General features: G+C 31.3%; 1 protein-coding gene across 1 annotated transcript; it reads left to right on the plus strand.

The window, feature by feature from the left end:
* Window positions 1-456: 456 nt before the first annotated feature.
* Window positions 457-1,879, plus strand: BDR25DRAFT_321393 (uncharacterized protein; the record flags this gene model as incomplete). Its single annotated transcript, XM_033691962.1, has 3 exons — window positions 457-626; window positions 685-982; window positions 1,079-1,879. 3 exons carry the CDS (start codon window positions 457-459, stop codon window positions 1,877-1,879), a joined length of 1,269 nt encoding a protein of 422 aa, XP_033555237.1.
* Window positions 1,880-13,711: the final 11,832 nt, after the last annotated feature.

Genomic DNA, 13,711 nt, shown 5'->3' on the forward strand with positions numbered 1-13,711 from the left:
TAAGTAGTACTTTTTATAAGCTAAAAAGACTATTATAATAAGAAAAAATTAACTATTAGTGTTAATAATAAAGTCTTTTTAACTATAAAAAAATTAGTTATATAACAACACTATTACTAGTAAGCTAACTAAGCTTATAAAGTATATTAAAATAGTAAGATTAATAACTATAGATCTTATAAAGGGTATTATAACTTTTTAATTAGGTATAATCTTTAGCTTTAGCGCAATTACTTTATAATACTTTAATATACTTTAGTTACTGTATCCTAACTGTACACTAACGTCATCTCCTCTGTACAGTTAGTTAGTAACAGCCTCCTCTTCCGTAACTGTACTATACAGCCTCCAAAAGGCTCCGTAACTAACGGTTGGACACACTGGTTACGCCAGCAACCACACATCCTGAAAGGCGAAAGACTAGCTCACGTCGAGGAAGTAATTGAAATTTTGCAAATGGAGGCTTTTGCAAATGCCCTATTAGGCGTACCCGGCCAATGTTTGAATGTGGAGCAACGCAAGCGACTCACAATTGGTGTCGAGCTCGCTGCAAACCCGGAATTGTTCCTCTTCCTCGACGAACCGACGTCTGGGCTGGATAGTCAAACTGCGTGGATGATATGCACGTTACTAAAAAAGCTTGCGAGCGCTTCTTCACATATATTAACGCATCATGGTGTCTAGAATTCTTTGTACTATTCATCAGCCTTCGTCAACTTTATTGCAGATGTTCGACCGGCTTCTTCTCATTGAGAAGGGTGGAAGAACTCTCTATTGTGGGGAGGTTGGGCCTCGGTGCGAGACGATGGTCTCATATCTTGAGAGCAAAGGCGCGCGGCCTTGTGGACAAGATGAGAATCCGGCCGAATGGATGATGGAAGCGACCGCACCAGAAAGCTCCATCGAATGGCATCAGGAGTGGAAGAATTCGTCGCAGCAACAAGAGCTATTACGGGAAATCGAGCAGCTGGCCTCTACCTCAGTCCTCGATCGAACGTCTAAAGCCAGTCAACTCTCACTTTTCGCCACGCCATTCATCAACCAACTCTAAATCTTGATCAAACGCGCGCTATTGGAGTACTGGCGCGACCCGGTCTTCCTGTGGGCCAAGTTCCTCTTCACTTGCGGTTCCACATTGGTCATTGCTTTCTCATGCTGGAAAGAACCAGAGGATCTTCAAGGGTTGCAGACGCAGCTCTTTTCCATTTTTCTCTTCTTCACTAGTTTCAGTGCCATGATGCAGCAAACTGTCCCCCAATTTACAGAGCGAAGAGCAATCTTTGAAGCCAGAGAAGGCCCGTCCAAGATCTTCTCATGGAAAGCATTTCTTCTCTCCGCAATTTTGACGGATGCTATATTCCAGATCATTCTGTCAGCACAGGCATTTGCCCTCCTCTACTACACGATGGGCATGAATTTGGATATCCCGCAAGGAGAAGAGCGTGAACGTGCAGCACTCATGTTCCTATTTTTCTTGGCCTTCCTACTATTCACCTCGACTTTCTCCTGCTTGCTGACCGTGGGGATGGAACATCGGGAGACTATTATCAATATCGGGTCCTTGCTCTTCTACCTCATTCTAATTTTCTGCGGCATTCTAGTTCCCTACAACGACCTTCCTAAATTTTGGACGTTTATGTATTGGTTGTCGCCCTTGACCTATCTCATTCGAGGAATGTTTGCTACAGGCATCGTAGGGAAACAGGTCCCATGCTCTGCTAAAGAGTTGCTGAAGATTCCGGCTCCTGGTTTTATGTCCTGCAAGCAATACCTCGCTCCATTTATCTCCTCCGTGGGAGGCATGTTGTCCGATGACAATGCTACTGGTTTTGCGAGTACTGTCCATTGGCGCGCACGCAGCGTGGCCAACAGTCTGTAGTACGTAACGTAACTACGTGAACGTAGTAATCACGTGAGGCGTACAAAAGTAGTCAAAATGTGAGACATAACTTTTGTACAGTAAATTGCTAAGTACGTACTGTAGTACAGGTCAGAGAGGTTATATTTTAGGAGATTTCCCTCCTGTTTTTAGACCCTATTAGCTATTACGTTAGAAGCTTTATTTAAGGTTATATTTTAGAGTAATAATTAAATAAAACTTTGCGTTTTATAGCACAGTAGCCAAATTAGTATGCTAAGTAGCCCCTTATAAAAATAGTTAACTTTTGCCCTAGAAAAGCTCCTTATTTTATTAATTATTATAATAAGCTAGATGTCTTAATTTCTTTATTGTAGTAAGTGTACAGCCTTATCCTAATCTTTCTGCTTATTAAAGTTATTTTAATAAGCTAAGGTGCTTTATTATGCTAGCTTTTATTATCTTGCTAAATTAAAGTTAGCTCTTTTAAAGTTGTTAGTGCCCTTAACTCTAACTCTAGCTCTAGGCAAAGATGTATTTTTTTATAATTTCTTAGTAAACGCGCACCTTAACTCTAAAGCCTCTTTTATAATAGAGTAGGATAATATTTAGCTAAGAAAGAAGAAGCTAGTGCTAGAAAGACTTAGCTATTAAGTAAAGTATAAAAGTTAACTCTATAGCAATTGTCCTGTCTCCTAGGTCTAGTGTTATAGAGGGGATTTAGTGTATAAGAATAATAACAGCACTATTCTTAAGGTGTAGCTTTGCAAAAAATGTCACCTTTAAAAGCAACATAGAGCTGTAAAAATTATTAGTAGTTATAATTATATTATCTTTTATCTCTAAAAAAAGCATAAAATTAATGCTAGTAGAGATCTTCTACTTAACAGCTTAAGGCTTTTTGCTAATTTTTTTAAAGCTGTAATAAAAGTAGCTAAATTTATAAAAATTATTTTTTATAAGGTTTAGTAGAAAAAAGCTTTTTAAGCTGCAGTAATAAACTAGGTTATTTCTTAAAATTAAACTTTTAAAAACACATCTTTAGCTAAAACTTATAGGGTACTTAAAACTACGCTAACTTTTTTAACGCTATACTATTTTCCTACACTACGCTTTTAACCTATATCTAGAATAGTCTAGTGCGCTAGAAGCAGGAGATTTAAATAATACTAAGATTAGCTTATAGTAAAATTACACTAAGTGTTAATATATAAACTTCTCTAAACTACTTATTCTGCCTAAGGGTAGTAGCTTATTTTTTTAGTATGTACTAGTAAAACCTTAGCTTAGCTGTGTTAGTGTGAAAATTAAAACTATAACACTAACATCCTTTACACAGATGCTAACTACTAGCACAGAGACCTTCTTATTAGCTTTAATAATTTATATAAAGACTACACTAGAGAGAATTAAGTGCTAGAGATTATTAAAGTGCTTAAGAACTATAAAATTATGTTTAAATTCTATTACTATGTTGCTAATAATATGTTAAATAATAATATAAAAACTATTATAACTTTAGCTAAGAAGCTTTACTTACCTTTTACTACTAAACACTGTATCTGCTGCGCTAGCTATATAATTTAAATTATTATTAAAGCAGTTATATATAGCTAGAGAGTCTTTACTTTTAAAAAAGCTCTAGCCTAAGCTGCTCTAGATAATTAATTTAAGCTATACTAATAGCAGAGTGTTATAGGCAAGTTGCACAACTTTATTAATGTAGTGCTAGCATTTTATAAATAATAATTAGCCTTTATAACTTTTTAAGCTTTACTTTTAGCTAATAATTCTTTTTAGAGTTTTAGCACCTTTAATCTTATCTAGGACAGCAGAGTACACTAGTATAGTATATATTTTATGCTTTTATGTTGCTATAAGTTAAAAAAGCTTATTAGTAAGTTTTTATGTAAATAATAAAGTGCTAATGTGTTAATAGCTACTACTCTTTATAAAACTATTTTTAAAAAAAAGTAAAAAAAGGTTAATTATTTTATTAAGTTTTTCTAGTCTTTTTACTTTATAATAAAAAAACTTAAGAGTAACAGTAAGTACAGCTTTATCTAGATAACTATAGTTAACCTCTAGCACCTATATACAGAGCTTACAAAGATAAAAGAGAAGCTTAAAGGTAAAAGTAATAATTACTACTTTAAAAATAGTGTTATGTTTAGGATCTAAAAGCTAACCTTATACTAAAAGAAGATTATTATAGATCTGCTTATATTATACTGTGCTGTTGCAACTATTCTTAACCTTTAATTATAACTTATTTAGTTTAAAAACTACTAGTGTAAGCACCTAGTGTAGCATAAGCAAGCTAAGGCTTTAATAAAGGTAGTTTTTTAAGACTATATTAATAAAAAGATAAAGAGTAATAAGAAAAAAAAGGATTTATAACTTTACTAGCGTAAGCTCCTTAGTAGTAAGTATTATAATAAGGGCTATAAGCAAACTCTTTTTGTTAACATAAGCCTTCTTATAAGCTTAAGGTTATATAAAAAACAGTAAAAAATAATAAAGCTTTAATAATACTATAATAGCTACATTAAAGACTTTTTTATAGCTAAGAAGGGATTCCTACTGTTCTAATTACCTCTTACTTAGTAGCTTAAAGTTAGTTGTTACTTTTACCTTACACTTTTTAAAATTACCCTTAATTTTCTTTATATACCCTTAACAAGCTACAACTGTAAGAGAGCCTTCTCTAGAGGTAAAAAAATAGTTATAATTAATAGAAACTGCTTAGCAGGTTATATAATTAAGGCTTTACAGCTCTAAAAGAACTAGTTATGTTATAAGGCTATAAAGAGTAAATTAGCTACTCTAAAGAACTTTATCTAGGCTAAAAAGCTTCTTCTAGAATAATTTTAACCTAGACTAACAAAACTTCTTGCAAAAAGTACAAAAGTATAAGAATTTTAAGAAGTTACTATTATGTTATGTACTTACTAATTAATTTACTGCTTACGTACAAAAGTACTACTAAATTAAGAAGTTACTGGCAGAGAAAAGCTTAAACGTAACGTACTACGTACTGTTGGCCACGCTGCGCGCACGGACGACTTCCTGAAGATGTTGAAGATAGAGTACAAGGACCGGTGGCTCAACTTAGGGATTATGTTCATTTATATAGCGTTTAATATTTCGGCAACATTTGGAATTTACTGGCTGGCTAGACTCCCCAAACGCCAGCGGATGGTGAAAGAATAAGTGGATGCATCATCGGAGGACATTTGTATTCGTAAATATTGTTCATATCACTACATTGAATATGCTTGAACAATTAATAAATTGGATGAATCTCGTGAAATTGCCCATTGAGCGATATCAAGCGGCAGAGTGGCTCCGCTCCTGGGGACAGGTATGGCAAACGCTCCGCTGGAAACAATCATGCCTCATCAATTTGAAAGTGCATCATCAGCTAGAAGAGGTCGGCAGTATTTCCCAGCCTTCTGCTAGAGGCGTCATGGACTTGAAGAATTATGCATGCATACTTTGGCTTTATTCAGTAGCATGAGTATCTGACCACGGAAGATGGCAGCGCTTCTAACCGTACGTACTACGACTCAGAAAAGTGAATAGTTACGGTCACGTGAGTTGTACAAACGTAAGAGGACTGTTAATTGTAACATAAAACTAAGAGAGGTCCTCTTACAGTCTGTAATACGTCTTAGAAAGTTAATTTTTCCTAGTAATATAGAACCTAATTAGACATCTATAGGCAAGCGTTAGAAGGGCGTTTAAGGGGGCGTTTTTAAGTAATAATTAGTAAAAACTCTATTATGTGCTACAAGGAAGAACACGTTAGAGAGAGGGGTGCTAGAGTATTAGATCTTATGCAAACAGTTCACTTTTTGCCCTTAATAATATTTTTAGGTTATAATTTACTATTCTCTCTTCTTACTAGCATTTACTTAGAAAACCTTAGAGTTGCAGTAATATTATAACTCTTAGTAGAAGAACTTTACTATAGCTAAGAATAACAGCCTCTTATTTATAGATCCTCTTACATAGTAGATAAAAGTAGGATGCTTTTTCTACTCTATGCTTTTTAAAATTGCGCTTACTTTCCTGTCTATCCTGTATACATCCTATAACTGCAAGAGAGCCTTCTTTAGTAAGAGAAGGACTTGCTACTTTAACAAGAACTGTCTTTTTAAAGAGATAATTAAGGCTTTTTAATTAAACAAGGACTAGCTCTACTAAAAAGTAATTTACTATAAACTTTTAGCTCTCTTAGATTATATTTATTCTAGTGTTACATTGTAACTTCTGCTAAGTTAGTAGGCTGTATAATAATTCTTAATTATTATAGTTAAAACTTGTAAGTAGTCCTTATGTTAATTATATAGTAGAAATGTACTAAGAAAGTTAGACGTAACATCTTAGATTTAGTTAAGTTAAATTGTATTACGTAGGGTTGGAAGCGCTAGAAGATGGTCATGTTGAACAGCTAAATCTTTTGTTTCAGACCTAGGCACACTATCTTAAATCATGACGGATGTTTGCAAGTACACTGAATGAGGAGGGATAATACCGATAGGTTCGCGGTTGTAGTGGAAACTCGGGTATAAAGGTCTGGCCGTTCCGATCGCCCTTCCCTGCAAAAGTTTAACTGGGTGTTTTCAAGGCATACAAATCTTTAGGAGATGATTAGGATAAGCTTCAGAATCTAATATGTAAGACTTGGTTTAGAGATATTGTGTTTTGGCGTAGTTGTGGTCGCCCTTGACTATCCTTCTGTTTGAAGTTGCAAAGCTCGCGGACATCCATCACATGCTCGTGTTCATGAGCTACTGCTGCCTAGGGTTCCTATATGCTACCTGTGGTTGTCATATTATGCCTGCTCTATTGTCTATTTAAGCACCTAGATACACTCTCTTCGCAATTAACCTAGTTCCTCATGACCTTTGCGCTCCCCTAAGACCTCAGACCTTCACTTAATCACCCGCTGTCACGATTGTGCACGAGTAAGGTTATAGAGCTTCACAGAGGTCTAGTTTAATTACTACGTAAGGTATTATAGTAGGTACAAGACGTTGTGTAAGAAACAGAAAAGTTTAGAAAAAAATTAGTAATTAAATACTTAGCTTAGAAGTTTAAGCGCTTTAGGTATAAATTAAGCCTATTCTAAGTTTAGTTAGTGTTAAGGTAGTTTATGCTTAAGTTTATATCTATATTATGTTATATTTATGTTAGACGTGCACTAATAATACTCTAGTACACATCTAATATAGTTATGTCTAGGATCTAGAGAGAATACTGTGACAGTACCCCCCCTCTTATTAAAAAAGGAATCCTTTACATTAGTAGTTCTAGCATTAAGTTGTCTTTATTAGGGTACAAGTTTAGTTTAAATAGGTATTAAGCATAGAATTAAGTTACTGCAGAGTTCTTTTATAAAGCTTTTATAAGTTCCTATAACAGTTTATTATATCTAGTCTATTTTATAAAGTATTTATAAATACATTTCTTTTTATTAAACTAGATCTATTTAACATTTTCTATAACATATTCTAGTTTGTTATTTATAATAATAAGTTTAAGTAGTAAGTTTAGCTGTTTAGGTAAATAGTTAAATTTAGAAGCTACTTAGCGCAGCAATAATACATAGAACACAGGGTGTATTTTTATGCTGTTAGGTAGAATTAATTAGTAAGCATGTAATAAAACTATATAGGCTACTATAAAAGGGCTAAGGTTTTTTTAATTAAGTTTCTTTAATTATTAGTTTATTTAGATATTTCTAGTGTCTAGCTAGACTTTCTTACTAGCTGCATACGCAGAGGTAAGAGTTTAGAATTAGTTTACATACTTTTATTAAAAAGCTTAAGCCTATGTAAGCTTTTTATAAATATATTTAGATATATTTTAAATTTTATTAATAAGTTTATTTATGTCTATTACTTATATAAATTAATAAGTTAGTTAAGAGGTATTTAAAGGTAGTTTAAATCTTATTTAAAGGTAGTATCTATAGTTTACTAAGAATAAAGATACTTATGTTAATTTAGATATTATGTTATTAGCTTTAAACTATGCTATAGCTAACTATTTTACCTAGTTATCTTACTAGTAGTTTATGTATACTTATAGGACTTATTTTATTATAGTGTTTACATTCTTAGTCTAGCTGTTAGTCTCTAGGTAAAAAGCTGTAAATAAATAGAAGATAATTTAAAGCTATTTATAAAGTTTGTCTTAAAAGGCTAAGACAAACTGTGTACCTTTATTTAATATAATTATGTTAGGTAGGCTATAGTAAACTTATACATATTAGTAGAATAACTAGGCTATATTAGAGGCAGTTATAAAGAAACATAGTATTAAGTATTAATACTTAGTTAAGTAATTAACAACTACTATAATATTTATATACTCTTTAGATAAAAGTAGGTTTATAATAAAATTAATTAATATGTCTTTTTAAGCTTATTTAGGGATTAGAAGTAGTTTAAGTAGGCTATTATATCTTTCTTAAAAGGCCTTTACTTTATAGTAAGTATAGCAACATAATATATATTAGCGTACAGTATAGAACATGCAGGGCTAGTAGTACTCTCTCTGTAGTAGGTTAAGAGTCTTTCCTCTGCCTAGGTGTCCTTTAATAGGTAAGTTATGTATAATTTAGAGTAGTTTAATTCTTAGTTTATTAAAATTAAAAATTATAAGTTAGTTATAGTAATATAGCTTACTATTTTAGTTTTTATAGTTAGCTAGTGTTACCTTTTTTAACTAACTAGCGCTGTTTTAGAGTAGGTTTAAAGTTTTTTAAATAAATTTATTATTTAGATACTTATTAGTAATAATTTAATTAATTATTTAATTTATTTTATTTAGGTTAAGGTCTAAAAATAGCTTAAGTTAAAGTAAAGTTTAGTGTTAAGCCTTTTACACTTTTTTTTAAGTAAGAATGTTTTAGAATTACTTTATAAAGGCATCTAGTTTCTCTTTATCTTAACTAAGATAATAAGTAATCTTAAAATTAAAATAAAATAAGTATTTAGACTAATAGGCTTATTAGTAGCTAAGTTATTTTATAGTTACAAAGTACTATAAGTTCTTATAGTTAGATAAGACCTATATTAAATGTGCTGCACCTTCTAGTTTAGGTTGCTATTATTTAAAGTAGTGTACTATAGTAAGTAATTTTTTATTATAGATTTTATAATTACTTTCTACAGAACTTATTCTTTTTAAAAAGTATATAATAGGCCTAATAGTCTTATCTAGCTTAGTCTAGAAAAAAACTTCTGCTACTATGTAGTCTAAGGCATTAGCTTTTATAAGTATTAGTAGTTTAAAGTTAAAGTAGTAAAGTATTAAAGCTTTAGTAAAAGCTTTCTTTAGCTAGTTAAAAAACTATTAGTAATTTAAGTTAAAGTTAAATTAAATTCCTTTTTTAGTAAGTGTAATTATAAGGCTTACTTACTATAAAAAGTTGTTAATAAATTATTAGTAAAAGTTAGTAAATTTTATAAAAGCTTAAATATTTTTTATGTCTTTTAAGTATTACTAATCTAGCATAGTTTAAACTTTAATAAGGTCTATTTAGATGCTATCTATAAAGATTACATATTCTAAATATGTAACCTTTAATTAGTAGAACTTACATTTATTTATGTTAAGTTATAGACCTACTTCTTCTATAGCTTTTAGCACTAGGCGTACATGCTGTTTATGCTCTAAAAGGCTATTACTATAGATTAGAATATTATTAATATACATAGTATAGAACATGTCTAGGTAGGGTTAGAGTAAGTTGTTTATAAAATGTTAAAAAGTACTAGGCGTGTTAGCTAAGCTAAAGAGCATTACTAAGTACTTAAATAGTCTATATTAGGTCTAAAACACTGTTAGCTACTTATTACCCTTTACTATTTTTAGCTTATTAAAGGCAGTAATAATATCTAACTTTATAAAATACTTTACTTTACTTAGTTAGCTTAAAGTTTTTTATAAAAAAGAAATTAAGTATTAGTTTTTAATAGTAATAGTATTTAGTTTTTAATAGTTAACATAGAATTAAAGCCTACCTTTAAGTTTCTTTATAAATAGTATAAGTAATACTACTAGTAAAAAGCTAGCTTAAATAAACCTTTTTTTTAGGTTCTTATTAAAGTATTTTTAAAGCACTTTTAATTTATTTAGTAACATCTTATATAGTGGCCTATAACTAGGTTATTTACTAGGCTTAAAAGTTATTTAGTAATTATATAAATGTTATATTAAAAGCTTATTAGACTTATCTTAAAAAAAAACATGTAATATATTATAGTAGTCTTAAAAAACTATTATTTTTAAGTTAGTATATTTTTAAATAGCTAAAGCTTAGTTTATATTAGAAATTATAACTACATAGATTTTATAATCTAGTTATTAAGCTAGGGTTATAAATAGGGCAGGTCTTATGTAGTAGATGTCTATCTACTGTTTAAGTCCTAGTTTATGTCTAAATTAGGTAAGTAAAAGTTTTTTAAAAGCTTTTTTTTTTAAGTTTAAGTAGTTGTTAAATTATTTTATATAGCTTATTTTAGTAAAAGGCCTAGCTTATTAGCCTTACTTAAGTAGTTTTTTTTAGGTTATTAGAAAGTAGGTTTAAAAACCTTCTATATTAAGTACTATTTAAGTATTGTTTAGGTGTAAGCATAAGCATATATTTTAGCATTAAAAAGAGTTAAAGTTTAGAACTTACTCTTAGTAATTAAAAGTAACTTTATGCTAATATAGCTATAGTTATTCTAGGATTAAGTTATAATATTCTATGTTTATTACATAGAGCTTAATCTGCTCCTTGTAGTGTTAGTAGGTAATTATAATAGTTATAGTACAAAAGATACAACTTTTTTTAAGTTATTTTTTATTAAATTTAGTTAGATAAATTATTTAAGTAAGCAGTATTAATTAAAGATTTAGTTTATGCACTAGTTTTTTATTAATGTAACTTATACTATTTACTTTTACATTAATAAAAGCTTATATTAAAGCTAATATAGTTTTTTATTATAAATATATAGAAATATTAACTTAGTACTTTTAGTTATTAGTAGAAGACTTAGCCTATAAGTTAGTAAAGATCTAGTGTTAAATTAGTCCTAGAGAGTAACTTAGCCCTAGGACAAGCCTTTTTATAGGCTTCTACTGCTATAGCTGCAGCTACATTAAAAGTAGTAAAAAGAATTAGAGCTTAAATATAAGTTAAAGCTCTTATAAAAATAAAATTAAAATAGTAAAAATTTTTAATAAGTGCTAGCAGCACTACTTATGTAGACTTAAAAAAAAAGAATAAAGTAGTTTTAAAAAATATAACTATACTTACTGCACTTAAAGTATTAACTTTTTTTTTTATAATTTTTATACTTTCTAGAACTAACTAGAGCATAATTTAAATTAATTTTTATTATATTAGAGTTCTTATTTATAACTATGCTAGTTTAGGGGCGTATTAAAGCTTATATAAGGAGGAACCTTATGTTATTATTATAGGTAGCAATTAGGTTTACATACATGTTAAGGTTGTTTAGAAGGGGTTCTTTTACTATAGCATGTTACAGTTTAGTTAAAAGGGAGTTATATAGGGCTATAATTAGACCTATTTTATTTAGGCCTATATTAGATGCAAGTTAGTAGAACTTAGTAAAGTGTAAAGTAAAGCTTTTTTTTTTTTATTATAAAGTGTTTAGGTAACTTAGAGCTATTAACTTTTTATTTAAGTCTTTATAAGTTACTTATAAAAACACTATAAATTAATCTAAGTTAATAATATTTTTATTTATTAGTAAGTTAATTAAGGCTGTTATATTATAGTTAAGTTAAAAGTAGGCATATAGTAACTAAAAGTGTTTAAAGAGGAATTAGTCTATGTTTTCTTTAAGTTTATATTAGAGCTTATATAGAAAAAAAAGTAGGTCTTTTTATTTTTTATTAAATAGTAAAGAATTAAAAAGTTAGTTAAATTTTATTACTAAATTAAAAAGGTTATAAGTTATAGGTAGTATTAAGCAGAAAAAAGTTAAGCTATCTCTAGACTTTTAAGTAAGCTTTAAGGCTAGTAAGTTCTTAGTTCTTACTACTATAATAAAAGTTAAAGTAAAAATAGACTACTTAATAACATAAAGCTATTTTTTAAAGTCTTTTTAAAAAGCTTTAAAGCTTATAATATAGTAGCTTTTTTATAAAGTAAGCGCTTTTTAAAAAGCTTTTTAGCTTACTTTAATAGCTTAAAGTTATGCAAGTACTAAGCTTATTAAATTAGATTTAGAGGCTATTCTTAGCTAAAGTTTTAACACAATGTAATGTTATAATTATATATAAGTAAAGTTATAGAGCTTTACAAAAGTCTAGTTTAATTACTACATAAAGTATTATAGTAGGTATAAGATGTTATGTAAGAAATAAAAAAGTTTAGAAGAAAATTAGTAATTAAATACTTAGCTTAAAAGTCTAAGCGCTTTAGGTATAAATTAAGCCTATTCTAGGTTTAGTTAGTGTTAAGGCAGTTTATGCTTAAGTTTATGTCTATGTTATGTTGTGTTTATATTAGACGTGCACTAATAATACTCTAGTACGCGTCTAATACAGTTATGTCTGGGATCTGGGGAGGATACTGTGACACCCGCCTTTATTGCAACTTCACCCCTACATAACCGGTTTCCTTTAAAATTTCTAGATGCTGCTTTGGTATAGCCTCTTAGATAGGGTTTGAAATCTTGAAGCATATTGTGATTTTGTTTCAGAGCTACCGTCGTCGTTCTTGAAAAGGTGCTCTCGCTAAAGCTAGCTAGGAGTGCAAGGTCTTGGGAGCTCAAAAGCGCCCTAAGCTAGCCATATAGGACAAAGCATCAAGTCGGCAGAACGTGCAAGAGGTGCAAGGCTAAAGTACAAAAACCTTCAGCATGACAGCATCTGAATTAAGCCAGAGCCATTAGTTCTATCACTCAATGCTTCAGTGCATAGCATTTGAAACTATGCAAAAACAATGGGAAGGTTGAGCGAATTTTACCTAGATCCTAGCATCTCCGAATTAGATGTCTTTCGGTCGCCCGACATGTCAGTGTTTATTATAGCTAGTGGCTAAAAACTCGGGGACCCGCAGAGACAATGGGGCTGCGTTATAGAGCTTATGTAATGGCTAGTGTTGAGGAGAGTTGCGAGCTTGGCGCTCGGTAGTGGTTCGCAACATGCAGAATAAGCGAGTGTATAGAATGGCTACAGATCCTAACATCTCGTTGTAAGGTGATTGGCCACTCCTCGGGCCACCCAAAAACCGAGTACAATATAGGGAAATCCATCCCTTAATATCTCGACAGAGTAACGATAAATTCTAAAATCTTATAATTCGCCTTCTATACCTAATTTCAGCCCGATGTTAATTTCTATAGTGTAACGGCGCAGGCAAGACAATGGGTCCGAATGCGGTGGGAATCCACTCAGAGGCATATGGGAGTGCGTGGGGACTCTGAACCTGGGAATGCCATTGACACCTATAGGCCTTGTACGAAAGGATATCAGAAAACTACCGAGCTAGCTACGGGGGCGAGGTGCGACTAAATACATGAGGGAATAGGGGTACAGCAGGGGGCAGGGCAGAGTCGGGGCCAGGTCGAGGTCGGAGCCGATACGGGGACCCTTCGGATAGGTTCCGGACGACCCGAGATGGAACGATTCATGAGAATCGTTACATATAGGTATAAGCCTTCTAGATACTAAATTTTCGAGTTTGGACCCCAATTTGCTCATCTTGGACCTCCCAGATTGATTGAAATAATTCAGAGCCGTGGGGCTCCTCGAGAGTGTGTCGCATGTGATTTCCGACAGAGTTTCAGTGTGAGAGCACTGTGAAGCAGGAAG

The sequence above is a fragment of the Lindgomyces ingoldianus genome (assembly GCF_010093535.1).
Source record: "Lindgomyces ingoldianus strain ATCC 200398 unplaced genomic scaffold BDR25scaffold_1, whole genome shotgun sequence".
Classification (NCBI taxonomy): Eukaryota; Fungi; Ascomycota; class Dothideomycetes; order Pleosporales; family Lindgomycetaceae; genus Lindgomyces; species Lindgomyces ingoldianus.